Source organism: Apis dorsata, unplaced genomic scaffold (genome assembly GCF_000469605.1).
Source record: "Apis dorsata unplaced genomic scaffold, Apis dorsata 1.3 scaffold_4, whole genome shotgun sequence".
NCBI classification, from domain to species: Eukaryota; Metazoa; Arthropoda; class Insecta; order Hymenoptera; family Apidae; genus Apis; species Apis dorsata.
Window position 1 is genome coordinate 626509 of NW_006263307.1, and position 14925 is coordinate 641433.

Below are 14925 nucleotides of genomic sequence, written 5' to 3' on the forward strand. Positions count from 1 at the left end.
AATTGAAAGTTGTATAAGATAAAATTTAATTTGGTAGTAGAAATAGAACTTCAAGAATGAATCATAAAATTTAGCAATATATATCGTATAAAATTTCCATTACTATCAATAAAATAGATTGTAAATTAATATTAGTCATTATAAATTTAAAGATTATTTTGTAAGAATCAAAAAAATAATTTAATATTACACACACAAAAATATTAAAACGTTCAATCGAATCGATACTTTTATATCATGCTGAAAAGAGTCTGGGAAAAGGACAAACTGGCAAACCCTACACACTCATCCACATTTAAGAGCAATGTGTACGCGTGCGTGTTGCATGCGCACGTGCAGGAGATGGTCGAATGAGAGAGTGGTGGCAATACCGTTCTTTCATTGACGTACTGTTCGCTGCATTCTCCAGTCTTAAACGAGCCCTTGTACGCTCGCAATCATGGATTATGTGTTAGTGGCTTTTCTGAATCGATATTAACTCGTACTTGCGTTTGTAACTTTTGATAGTGATTATAACATCATTTCAAGATTGAAAATACTCATTTTTTCTAAAATAATTTATAATTTGAGTCCAAAAAATATTTCCGGTGAGTGTGATGAATTTTATATTGAAGAATTTTTTATTTGTTTAAAATTTAGATTAAAATAATAATTCTCTTAATTTATAAATAGATATTGTGAATATTTATAAAAATATTTGATATATCTTTTGTATATATATGTGTAATTTATTCCCTTAGCCACTACTATCACTTGAATATTTGAATAGATGACATCAGCAAGTGTCTGATTCTAACGGCGCGCCACGATTCTTACCTTATTAAATATACATTCATCTTGTTACACCTAGAAAGTAAAATCACATATATATATTGTGTCAAGGTTTAATGAAATAATTGAAATTATGCAATTTTAATTCTCATTTTATCAATCATTCAATTAATTCTCTTAAATAAATTGACTAACGGATAATTAATTTTCGTAGTTATATAATCATATTTAAGAGATATTAAATTAATTAATCCATTTTTCTATACATAAAAAATTTAAAAAATATGTTAAATAAGAAAATTCCAAATTTTGAGATTTTTAAGCGTTTTTAGTTTAGTTTTTATAGTTTAGTTTTTAAATTTTTAAATTTCAAATTCTCTAAGTTATTTAAATTAAAAATTCTCAAATTAAACTATTATATTTATCAAATTATCAGTTTCTAAGTTTTTAAGTTTTATATTTTTAAAGTTCAAAATTTTAAATTTTTGAATTTTAAAATATCAAATTTCTAAATTAAAACTTTTTGCAAAATAAAATTTTATCTATTTTATCTTATGTAAAACATTTAATTAAAAATTAATAATAATAAAAAGAAACAATAAATAATAAAACACGTACTCGAACAATTTTTAAATTTACTAGATAATCACAAAATCGCGATTTGTAGTAAGAGCAATATGAGTTCATGTTATTCCCATGAATTTCTCTGTCGACGTCAATCATGTTGAATATAAAACGGTAGAATATCTTATTAGAAATTTGAACGCATTTAGAATGGCGAAAGTAATCTAGAGTTCTCTTGGAATCTACTCCGAGAGACCTTATCCTTGATGAAATCGAGGCCGCTTGAATGATGTCGTTTTATCGATTCGAGAGTTTTTGAGAGTTTAAAACTATCATCGTTGTAATGCGGAAAAACAATCTTAATTCTTATATTTTCTAATATCCGTTTCCGTTTGACCTTAATATTGTTTCTTGATGCTGCCTGTCACTCGTGTGAAATAGAACAAGAATTCTTGGCGGGAATAGTCGAATGGAATGGGAAGTCGAGTTTAATGATGGTAAATCTAGATAAAATAAAAAATTTTTTTCATTTCTTTTTATAAAAATAACAGAATTATTAAAAATATATCTTTACAATTTTAATTGATTAATAATTTTATAAGAATCTTTTAAATAATTTTGAAATATTTACGTTATTAATTAATAATTATTCAATTATAATCATCACACATTTCGATTAATCGTTATTTTTATTATTATTGGATTATTTTAAGATTATAATATTTAAACATAGACTGCATTTGAAACATTTTAAATATGAAAAATTATTAGAAGTTTAATTAACTGTTGCTGAAATTTAAGTTTTTATGTTATTCGACGCATAGATAGTAATCTCTTTCCTTTTTTCTTTCTGCTTGAAATTCAACCAAGCATGAACTCTGACCTGAAAAAAGTACACGCACACTCCGTCGACTTCCAGCTATTGTTGAAGATCATTTGCTTTAGAGGAAATACAAAGAGGTTTTATCATATAATTCGGTCCAACTTACTTTATTTTCAAAATTAATTTTTAAAGATCTTAAAAAAAGAAAATAAATAAGTTAAATTATTTATTTATTAATTATTATTTAATAATTAATTCTTTGCACTATAAAAAATTTAAATTTAAATAAGATTAAAGGTCATTGATTAGATCGATAATTAATCATCAATAATAGTCCTTTATAATTGACCTTTAAAGACACCTCAGTGTTTTTAAAAATTTCTATAATTATTTTTATCACCGATTTTATATTTGAATAATAATTTAATGATCCTATAATAATGCTATATGTCAGATTCTCATAGTAAATGTCATTTCATTGATAGAAAATTTAAAATATTCACATGAATACAGATAAGATATAGCTTGAAGTTTATAATATGCATAACTTACAGTTTAGTGATTAGCTCCCATTAAGAATACCTGATTGATCCTCCATAGTTTATGACCTTTATTTTAAACTATAATTATTTCTAATAACAATGTCAACAGCGTTGATCGATATCATGCATTTAGAAATTCATGCTATTATTAATAAAATGAAAAGCTCGTAGGCGTCATTAAATCTATTTTTTAATAACATTCATTCTTATCTTTATAATATAATAAATCATTCAAAAATTCCAATATAAAATACTATAATTTAATACAAAATATAATATATTGATTATTTAATATTTCATAAATTAATATTGAATAAATTAAAATTAAAATTAAAACTGATAATGATTATTAAAGATAGTTAGAAGATATTAATATGTTAAAGAAACAATGATTATTGAAAATTATACGGCTGTTGTATGAAATTTCACAAAGAAAAATATAATCCAATCTAAATGAATTGGCAACACAGAATACAGAATCGTATAATTACAACTTGAAATAAGAGCGTATATATACATATGTATGTATGGATGTATAAAGGCAAGGATAGCTGGTTATCCTGAAGTCAGCAAGTGGAACAAAGAGAAACTACCGGACATAGAACATCTTGGGCAATCGACTTAGTTATTTCGTAATTTCTTACACTGTTACGAATTGTATCATATGAGAGAAGTTTATTCCTTGCTAGAATTCGCTGAAAACATATATGTAATTAAATAATAAAAGATACGTAGTAAAATGAGACATAAAAATATAATAAATAAATAATAAAGTGAAATATGAAAAGTTATTTTGAAAATAGAATTAATAAGAAATAGAATGTTGTTTTATAGAGTATTCTTATAGAATAGGAATTTAAAAATTAATTTGAAAAAGATAGATACATTTGTCAAATTTATCGCAACATTTATAACTTCAATGACTGGAGTTTATGAATATGACTAAACTTTAAAAGTCATAAGATATAAAATATATAATAATTCAATTTATCAATGTATAATGCTAATGCTAGTGAATTTAATGATTTTTATTATACATCGATCGATCATTATTTATACATATAAAAAAAAATTGTTCATAATCTTCACCTTTAATATTTAATCAAAATCCATAAGAATATCATATAATAAATTTCAGAGATAAAATTAAATTAATTTTATAAATGAAAAAATTTCTTTTTTAAATAAGTAACCGGAAATAAATGTAATGTCATATAATATGGCTATGAGTCCCATATTTTATGATTTTATAACTTCTCGAGAGTAAATGGAAAATCATTCATCAATGATGAATCATGGAGATGCTGATAATGTCATCGTCAAAATTATTTTACTGATAATCATCTATTTTACTGATAATCATTACTTAAAACAATCAATTACTAAAGCCAGAAGTTTATAAGCAAGAAGTTTTTTTTGAACAAAAAAATGCTCGTTAAAGTATCTGAAAATTATGACAATTCGAATTTTAATTAAAAAAATGCTCAGCAAAGAATTCTTTTTATTAATTATTTTTTTCTGCTTATAATTGAATTGAATCTGAATATTTTTTATGTCACAGAATCTTATCTTCATATTTATATTTTTTTTTAACAATCTAAGAACATTTTATAATAATGAAAAATAATCTTATGTTAATTTTTTTCTGTTCAATTCCAATAATCAAAATTATTAATTATTAATTAGCTTCTTTTCAATTCTATAAATATTTTTTCTATATATGAAGATTCGTCAAATAATTTTTTCTTTTCTTTTTACTTTTTTATTGGATCATCTTGGATCAAAAAATTTTTCCCTATTTTTCCTTTATTTCTATTATCACTTAGAAAAAAAATTTGAATCTCTTATATGAAAATAAACATGGTTTTTGATATTTGGTGCATATCTTATGTAATGCTATAAGATAATCTCTTTTGAATCTAATTTTCGATACCTGAAAGAATAATGGATGTTAAATTCTTTTTTTGGAAGTTAGAGTAATAATTTTTAAAAGCAAGTGTGAAAGCAAGTGTGATATATTACATCCGGAAGCTTTAAACTTGCTCATAAATCGCATCACAGCTTTCTATCTTCTTCTTTTTTGTGATGAAAACGATTCCAGAGGAAACAAGATATAAATATAGAAACTATCAGTTATAAATAAAATAAAGATATATAAAGAAACAGAAATAATGGGAATTTGTTGAACAAATTAAAAAAAAATTCAAAATGAAAAAAAAAATGAAAAGAGATTAAATTTTTTTTAATATTGAAAGAATTTGTAAATTAATATAAATGTAGATTTTCTTAAATGATAAAAACAAGAATTATAGAATCAAAAAAAATCAAGAGAAAAAAAATGAGCGAGGAATAAAGAATAATAAAAAAACTTATTTGCTTGAAAACGAATAAATAATTGAAGAAGGATGAGTAAAAGCATGATGAAAAAAGTGATCCAAAGGGAAAAGAAAATACAGAAACAGAGATACATAGGTTCATGATAATTGATAACTCCGTTGATGATGAAGTCTATCACGTTCACTGCTCCATAATATTATATATTTTATTAAAGTCAATAACCATTATATCTACAATTTAAGAAATTGTATTTTAAGTAATAAAATAATTCAAGCGAGTTTATAAATATAGATTATAATGATAAATATAATAAATAATAATAATGATAATAATAAAAGTTTAAATAATAAGTTTATATAACATAAAAAATATGAATTTTCATGTAAATAACAACAGTTCTCATGATTCTAATCATTTAAGTATTATTTGACATCAAAGAAGTAGAATTTCAAAATCTTAATTGAATTAAAAATACAAATTTGATCGTAAATTTAAAAAATGAATATAAAAAAAATATGAAAACTAAATTATTAATGAAATATTTTTTCATGATTCATTTAATCGTTAAGAATAAATGCTTTATCAATATTTCATATAAAATATCAAAAATATTATTCCTATATATTTTATTTTATTAAAATAAAATTTTATTAAAATTTTTATTATAATTTTTATAATTTTTATTTCATTAACAAATTATCATTCTACATTGTTCTAAATTTTCAATTAAAAATTAAAAAGAAATATTATTTTATATAATATACTATGTATAAAATATATAATAAAAATTTTATATAATACATATAATATTATAATTAGGTTTATAGCTTATGGTTTTCTATAGTTATTCTTCAAATGCCAAAACATGAGGACAAGGCAACGGGAATCTGAGTATCTAAACACCGCTTTACACACTGCAGGTTGCATAACGGTTTCGCACAGCATCCAACATACAATATCCAATATCTACAAAGAAAGAAAAAGGTACAAACACGTGCGAATGCTTGACTTCTTGAACTACTGAATCAATATGCTCTTTTCCAATTGAATTGAATTTCATTGAATTTCATGAGAATGTTCGAGTAAACAACTATCTAACTTTTTTTGACAAATAATATTTCTAGTTTTTATTAAAATTTCATTTTATTTTGTTTAAAATTGCAATATAATAACTGTACACTCAATTGCATAAAATATATAATGCATAAAATCAAAAACAGGGCATATTGATTATCAAAACTGGAAGTATTGATTATCAAAGATTAATTCAATAGAATAAGTATAAAGTTGTATTGATTTTTTATAAGAAAAATATATTTTTTCATATATAAATGAAATATTTTAATTTTTTATTCTTTTAAGCTTTCAAAAAATTAAAAAAAATTACAGAATATACATCAATATTTCTACTAGATTATTAAAACATCTTGCACGATTGAAATTTTCTTAAATATTTATATGATAAAAATCACAAGAAAAAATAATTCAAGAATAAAATTTTATTTATATTAAAAATTAGATTAAAATTTTTTTTTCTAAAAAAAATATTTAAAAAAAACTAATAAATGAAATAAAAATAAAAAATAAATCTAAATAAAACAATAGTTTAAAAAGTTTATAAAAATATATTTTCTAGTGTGGAATAAGATAATAATTCACGTTCTATTTTGCAATATTATTATTAAAATTTAACAAATTGTAATGGAAAGTTGGAAAAATTAAAAAAAAATAATGCAAACACTTCTATATATATTTTATAGTTATTCTTATAATGATTGTTGCAATGATCTTGCATCAGAAAAAATTTCATTATTCTGTGCCTGAATAGATGATTTTTTAACTTTATTTCCGTTTCTTGATCAATATTATGATAATTATGATAAACAGGAAATCATCGCGAAACTTCCTTCCAGAAATAATGACATCTTGTTTTCTCTTTTTGATTACTCATTTTATTATTATTAAACATATATTGATCAAAATAATTAAATCATAATATAAAAAATTAATATATATGTTACCATCAAAGTGTTAAAAAAAAATTAAGAAAAAAAAATAATATAAAATAATATAAAATTAAGAAAAAAAAAAAATAAAATATGAAATATGAAAAAATATATCATTATAATATGGAAGGATAGAAATACATCTTCTGTTGTAATATATCATATTCTATTATTATTATTAACGAACATTGTTTATATAGTACTTTTTCTTTTGTAGGTGATAAATTCTACGATATATATGTTATCTTGATGTTTTGATTTCTTAATTATTTAACTTCAAAAAGAAATGTGAAAAACTTATCAAACGAAAAATTAGATTGATCGTATAAGCATGATAATTATGCTGTAATAGCTAATTTGACAGATAATTTATGACATATAGAATAAAAAAATAATTAATAATTATTACAAAATTGATTTGTCAATTTTTTCGGATTTTACTAATTGTCAATGCATAACTTTTGTTTTGAGTTAAAGTTTAAAAAGATCTATTATTTTAAAATTTAATTTATATGAATTGAGATATTGTTAAGTCGAATCTCTTACTAATAAACAATAAAAAAGTTTTTCTTAAATTCATTTAAATTTTAAACTTCATCAAAACATTGATATTAGAATTTTAATACATCATTGATTTTCTTTTCTATTTCAAATCTTGTATGAATTCTTTTTCATAGCTATCTTATGTTCAAGGATAAAATTTATTAAAAAATTAATTTTAATTTAAATTAAAAATTTTATATTGCAATGTTAATGTATCATAATTATATACATTTTATATTCTTTTTTTGTTAAAAATTAAATTTCTTAATTTTAAATGTAATATAATGATAAAAATCTCAAAAATCTCATTAATTTAAAATTAGTTTAGAATTTAGATGTCTATGTTGATCCAGTAACAGATGCAAAAAAAAAAATAAAGAGAACTGCGGTCAGTTACCTCTTATGTAATAGAAACTGAAGTTTCTGCTTGGTATAGCGTGCACATAAATTGCCTTATATTGTCTCTCACGTGTTTGTCACGATCATGTTATTTTTTTTTACATTCCTATTAATGATTTAACTTTTTAATAAAAAGATTTTTAATGAACAAATTTTGATTTTTTCTAGATTAATTATATTATATATAATAAATAATATATTTTCAAGTTTATTCTTATCAGTTAATTATTCTTGACCAACTAATTTTTTTAAGAAAAAACTTGTTCAAAACAGATGAATTCGATATTCATTTTATTTAGAGATTTTTTTTCAATTTTTGAGATTTGTCTGAACTTAAAGAGTCAATAGTGAACCTTTTGAGGCTACTTCACCTGACAACTGTGTTGATATTCTCCAGAGTTCTACTGTAGAGAACCGGTATTAAAGTCAGTGAAAACTGGTTTGTGATCAGAATATGATGTCACTTTCGCCTTGATGACTTTACATCGAGAAATATAAGAAAATAATAAACAGAAATATGAGAATATAATTACAATATTGATTAAAAATGAATACGATTCCAATAAGCACAATTTTCTTTGTTTATTTTATTAAAAAAACCTCATTTTCTTTAATCTTCTTCCATTTCCATTTGTTGAAAATATAATACTATTTTTAGATTAAAGATAATTACTCGTTATGTAATATTTTAATAAATAAATCTTGTTTCAATCATCAATTCTTGTTGATTAATAATTATAATTGGATTAATTATAATTGGAAAACATAGTTATAAATATTTATGTAAAGAAAGGGAAAGGATTCGTTTTTCATTCCAGAATAACTGTAGAATGAAGAAAAGGGAATTAATATATAATTATGTCAACGGAAATGAACAGTTGAGATTCGATAAAACTTGTCAAGATTATATTTTTATCATCTTTATCTTTCAGTAATTTTCATTAATTATTCATTAATTTTAATTAATTTTCATTTACCAATGTGTTTGAAAGAATGAATGAATATTAACTAAAATGACATTTCAATTTTTAAATATTCATTAAAACTCAAAATTTGAAATCATTTAAAATTAAAAAATTTTTAAATTTGCAAAATTTAAATTTTTTAATTTATTTAATTTAAAAAGTTTTTAACTTTCCAAATTTTTAAATTTTTGAATTTTTCAAATTTCAAATTTTTATACACTTAATTTTTTTAATATTTAATTATTTTTCAATATTTTTTGTTGATTGAATGAGCATTGAATTTTTTTAATTTAAATAATAATAAATATTTGATTTTTTTAAATAAAAAATAAAATTTCTATTTGTTATTAGTTAAATCGTAATGAATTGGTAGAAACCTATCTTCTACTGAATCAGGATCGAATTGCATATTTAAAAAACAAATGAAAGTGCATTTACGTAAGCTAACTAACTTCTTTTCGTCTTCGTCTTGTTCTTCGTTCAATGAACTATAATAGTAAACTTTACACGATTTCTTACGTTATTGACATTAAAATTAATTTTTGTTACTCTCTCTTGGTTATTTTTTATATTTTATATTTCTTTTTATATTTCTTTTTGAACTTTTTAATTTAAAAATATATTATATGATAATGATTTCATAAAAAAAAATATGAGACTTTACATTAAACGCTATATAATATTATATAATTTCTTCAAATTATTTAATATTTATATTAATCTGAAAAATGTTTAAATTATTTTAATTATTTTTCTTTTATACAGAGTTTTTATAAATCAAATTCTCTTTAGATTACTATTTATTTTAGACACGAATAACCATGTTAATATTTAATTTCTAGTTGACCATAAAAAAATTTTATTTTTTATCAATAAAGAATTACATTCTATTTAAAAATTATATTATCCGCATAGGAACAATTTAATAATGATTCAGAGTTAAAGGGCGTAGGTGAACTGTGGATAATTTGAGAGGGCTGACTGGATTTCAAAGAGAAAGTTCTTTTGGATTGGACCAATGTTTAGTTGTGTTCGGCGACCATAAGCTTGAACACATAGTCTATAACGCATTTAAATGTTCATCCTTTTTCAGTTCCTTCTATTTTTGAAAATTTTTCATTGTTGCTCGCAATATCTTTATGTAAAAATGAATAAATTATAGTGTAGCAGTATATATGTGGCTATTTATCATACTTTCTAAAACTGGACAATTTAATTATAAGATTAAAACATAAATGTAATTTTGAAGTGAGAATTATAAGCATTATTATATTATATTATTATAATAAGAAGAATTATAATATATAAGGTATTTTAATATTTAAAGATCTTAAATTTAATTCAATATTATTGCTCTTATATTATTCAAATTAATTACAATTACATATTTTAATTTTGAAATTCAAATTAAAATGATTTTTATGATTGGAACATTGTTATCTGTCAATGATATTTTAAAATCAGGATTATTTATATTATTTTAAAAATTAATTAACTAGTTCTTTTAAAAAAAATTTCAAATCGAGAAGAAAAAAAAAACATTATAAAATCTAATAAAATTATTTCCATGTTCAATTGATAATTATTATATTATTAATTGCTTTATTATTATCTTAATATAAGTATTATTTAATCTAATCATTAATTATTTTAATTTTTCTAAATTACACTAATTATTATTTTTCATAATAATTTTTTTATCATAATTTAATTTTATTAGGAATCTTCATATATGTTTCAAATTATTCATATTAAACATTTTTATATATTTTTTTTTTATTTTATTCTCCACTTTAGAAGACTTAAAAAATATTGTTTTTCAATTATAAAATAACTTTTTCATAATTTATTAAATTTTTATTAATATTATTAATATTATTATCTAAATCTAAAACATTAAACAACAATAAAAATTAATCTAATGAAATAAGGAATAATCAAGTAAAGTTTGTATAATCAGTAAAACATTAATCGGATAAAGGCTTGTTAAAATCCCTATCATGATCTATGAGCTAACTAGAAAAGGAATGATCACTTTCTGTGTTATTACTTAGCTGTGTGAAAGGTATAACCTCGATGTCGTGCGCGCAATAACGGAAATATTAAAGCATAGACCTCGTTCGAACTTTCGACCAAACACTATATATATATTATACTATATAACGAATCAATCGTATGCTATTTCTCCTGCCTTGTTCGCTTCGATCTCATGCATGAAGACTTACTATCGGCTTACGGTATATTGCAGCTAATTATTTCATATATTAATTTACTCTCTATCTCTATTCTTTTACCATTTTACTTTAAAATAAAGAACTATCATCTATTCTTATGGAAATCGCCCACACTATTATTCATCATTATTAATTAAATCTGAAACATTTTTATTTATATATTTTTATATTATATTTATTTTATATTATATTATATTTTATATATTATATATTATTTTATATTATATTTATATTATCTATATTTATTATATTATATTTTATTATTAATATTTTATATGTTTTACATTCTATTATTTTATTGATTAATTGTAAATAAGATTCATATATTATAATAATTTATTACGATAATTATAATGAAAATTTCTATTATTGTGATATAGCAATTAGAATAATATCAGTACTTACATGAAATTAATTATAAAAAATAATAAAAATGTATTAAATAGTGGTTCGTCTATAAATTATAGTGGCTAATGAAGCAATATTTAGAAAACATAAGAAAAAAAAATAAATTTCAAAGATTCCAACTATTATTCGCGAGCAATATTATCAAAAATATTATAAATCATTTTTATTTAATATTTTTTATATATATTTTACAATGATATTTATAAAATATACTAATAACTTCTGTTAAGAAACATTTTAAACATTTGCTATTAATATATTTATGAGATAAAAGAAAGAATTCACAAGAATATCTATGGAAAATCATGCATAATCTCATGTCAAAAACCTATTAGGGAGAAATTTTTTTATTCATAGTGTTTCATAATTGTTAACTTAATATATATGTTAGAAGATTCGATCAGTTTACAAAACAGGAAATGCTTTTTTCTTGAATTCTATAAATAAAAAAAATAAAAAAATATTAAAAATAAATTTTTTCGCCTGAATTATTATATAACAAAATATAAAAAATTTATATATACTTTATGTATGTGCTATTTATATGTAAGTAAGATAAAAACTTTATTTAGATAATTCTGAAATCTATATTAAAGAATTTCAATAATTTTTTCGAGACATATTCGAACATTTTTCTATATTATAATATATAAGATATTTTTTTAATTATAAAATGCAATATATATAATAATTATATAAATTTAATTATTTTATATTATTAAAAAAAATAAAATATTTAAATTATGTAATATATATATCTTTTATAAAAACTAATATTTTTTCTACAAAATATTAAAAATAATTATTTTCATTTAATTATTAATTTGTTCATATACATTGTGTATATACATATATATATTTTAAAATGCAATATTCTCAAAATTCGTATTTATTCTGTGTTCTGAAATTATTTTTTTCATATCATAAGAATTTATGCACTGTTGAAGTTCAAGTGACCGATATCAAACATCGAGACTAGTAATATGCTGGATATAATCTGGATTATATTTGCATGATTAATAGAATTATATCTTTATAATAATAATTGATATTTCATATCTTTAAATAAATATTAACCATAGCTTAAAATGATTTTATTAATATCTTAAATAAAAATTTCTTCTCTCTTCAATAATAATTTATAAAAATCTAGAAATTTATGAAATTATTAAGTAGATTTTAATATAGTTTATTTTATTGATATCGGACATTGCAAGCTTAACAAAAATTCATTTTGTAATTATAAAAACCAATCAAAATTGATACAATATCTAATTATTTTCTTTCTTAATTCATATTGTAAATATATTTTAAAAATATATTTTTAATATATTTATATTAATATATTTTAATATTTTAAAAATGTATAATTCAAATTATCAAAATTTTTTTATCTGAAAATCAATAAATTTTATCCATAGAACGTGAAAAAATATGTTTCTCTAGAAAGATTAAGAATATTTTTATATTCGATTTATTTCTGAATCTATTGAAAAATATACAATTGGAAAACAATCAAACATCCATATTTATGTATTAAAATATAATTATAAATATACTTGCTCTCAATCATTCTTTGTGCAATGAAAGAAGAAGTTTCTATGTATAAATATGTATGTATAAATAAAATTTCTCACATAGATGGAAAGCGTACCAAGAGAAATATAGGTGAAACTTTACATTATCGATTCTTGAATCAAGCTAAACTACCTCATGTTAAATCGCATAATTGTTATTATTATTTAAGAACATTGAGTGTCTTATTAATGCTCTTTTTAGTAATGATTGTCCATTTTACATTTATTGTATCAGATCTTTTACTAAAACCATGATCTAATTTCGTATGCTTTATTTCGATTACTTTGCATTTAGATATTTTAAATATAATATTCATTTGTATATATATCTATATATATTTATATTTGTTTGAGAATTTTGTCAATTTATTAATTGTCGATACAGCAATATGCAAATATGATTTTTTATTTGAATTCTAAAATTTAATGCAATATTAATATTTTTGATAATTAAAATTTTATTTTTAGAAAGTTATTGTTCTTTTTGAAAAATTTTATTCGATATTTATATATTTATATACTTTATATACTTACATAGATACTTATATATTTTATAAGTTTATATTCTTTATAAAGTTTATATAATGAAAATTATATCAATTGAATCAATAATTTATCAAAATAAAGAGAAAAAAATGGAAAAATAACCATATAAGACTTATATTGTTGACTCACATTACAATAACGGATCTTCATAAATCAGTTTTTTCTTTTTTATCTTGAGAGTAACTGCGAAGAATGATTGATAAATATTTCAAACTTAACTTTCAAGATAAATTCAGTGTAATACATAATTATAATTCATATGTATTAATAATATTATGTAATAATATATATTTTTCAGTATTATGTAAAACAATATTTAATATTATTTTATATAATATTTATATAGTATTTATATCGATTAATTAGATATATTATATTTAAATATCGAACAATTTTTTTTAGATTAATAATTACACTCAAATTTTAAATAAGAATTTTAAATAAGAAGAAATGGCAAGACAACAAACAGCTGATAGAAATATTCCCCATCTTCGAGATATCTTTGGATTTGGTAAATGGGAGAATACGCGTCTTCAAATGGAAGAAAAAGCACCAGGACATGACAGTGCCGTATCGATCGGTTCAACTTCTGGTGAAGAGGAAAGTCCTAAGAACAGCAAGAAAAAGAAGTCGCGACGTCGTGATAATAGCAAAACTTTAACGGAAACCGATGTGAAACATCTGGAAAGACATCTATCTATGAAAAAAACCATTCGCAAAAAGATTATGCGTGATTTACAGCAAGCGTTTGTTGAAGATCCAAATGAGTTCCGAGTAGATGATATACCGCCAGAACAACTTAAAGCAGAAATCAATATTCAGAGTCTGAGTTTTGGGACACCATCACAGAAACAAGGTCGTACACGTGGAAATACAGAGAATACGTTCTTAGATATGTTACGTGCTGGAGATGGTAAAATTTTTTGAAATTCAATTTTTTTATTTATTTTAATACAAATAATTAATATATTAATTTCTTTGTATTAAAGTTTATAAAATAATCTAAAAAAAAAATTATTAAGCAAATTTATTATTATTATATTATTTTATATTATAAATTTTACAATTTTACAAATATATTATTTTATACAGTCAAAAATTTCTTTTTATAACTTAATATTAAACTATAGTATTTTATAATAACAAAAAATAATAGCAAATAAAGTATTGTATAAACGCAACATTAATTCTTATTAAATTAAATTATTAA

The 14925-nt window shown here is 20.8% G+C and overlaps 1 protein-coding gene across 1 annotated transcript in view; it reads left to right on the forward strand.

The window, feature by feature from the left end:
* Positions 1-390: 390 nt before the first annotated feature.
* Positions 391-14925, forward strand: part of LOC102678325 — a 15836-nt gene continuing 1301 nt past the window's right edge. The window contains exons 1-2 of the mRNA XM_006607300.2: positions 391-587; positions 14118-14628. Of these exons, the coding sequence (XP_006607363.1) occupies positions 14166-14628 (463 nt within the window). The 5' untranslated portion in view covers positions 391-587; positions 14118-14165. The remainder of the gene's footprint in view (positions 588-14117; positions 14629-14925) is intronic.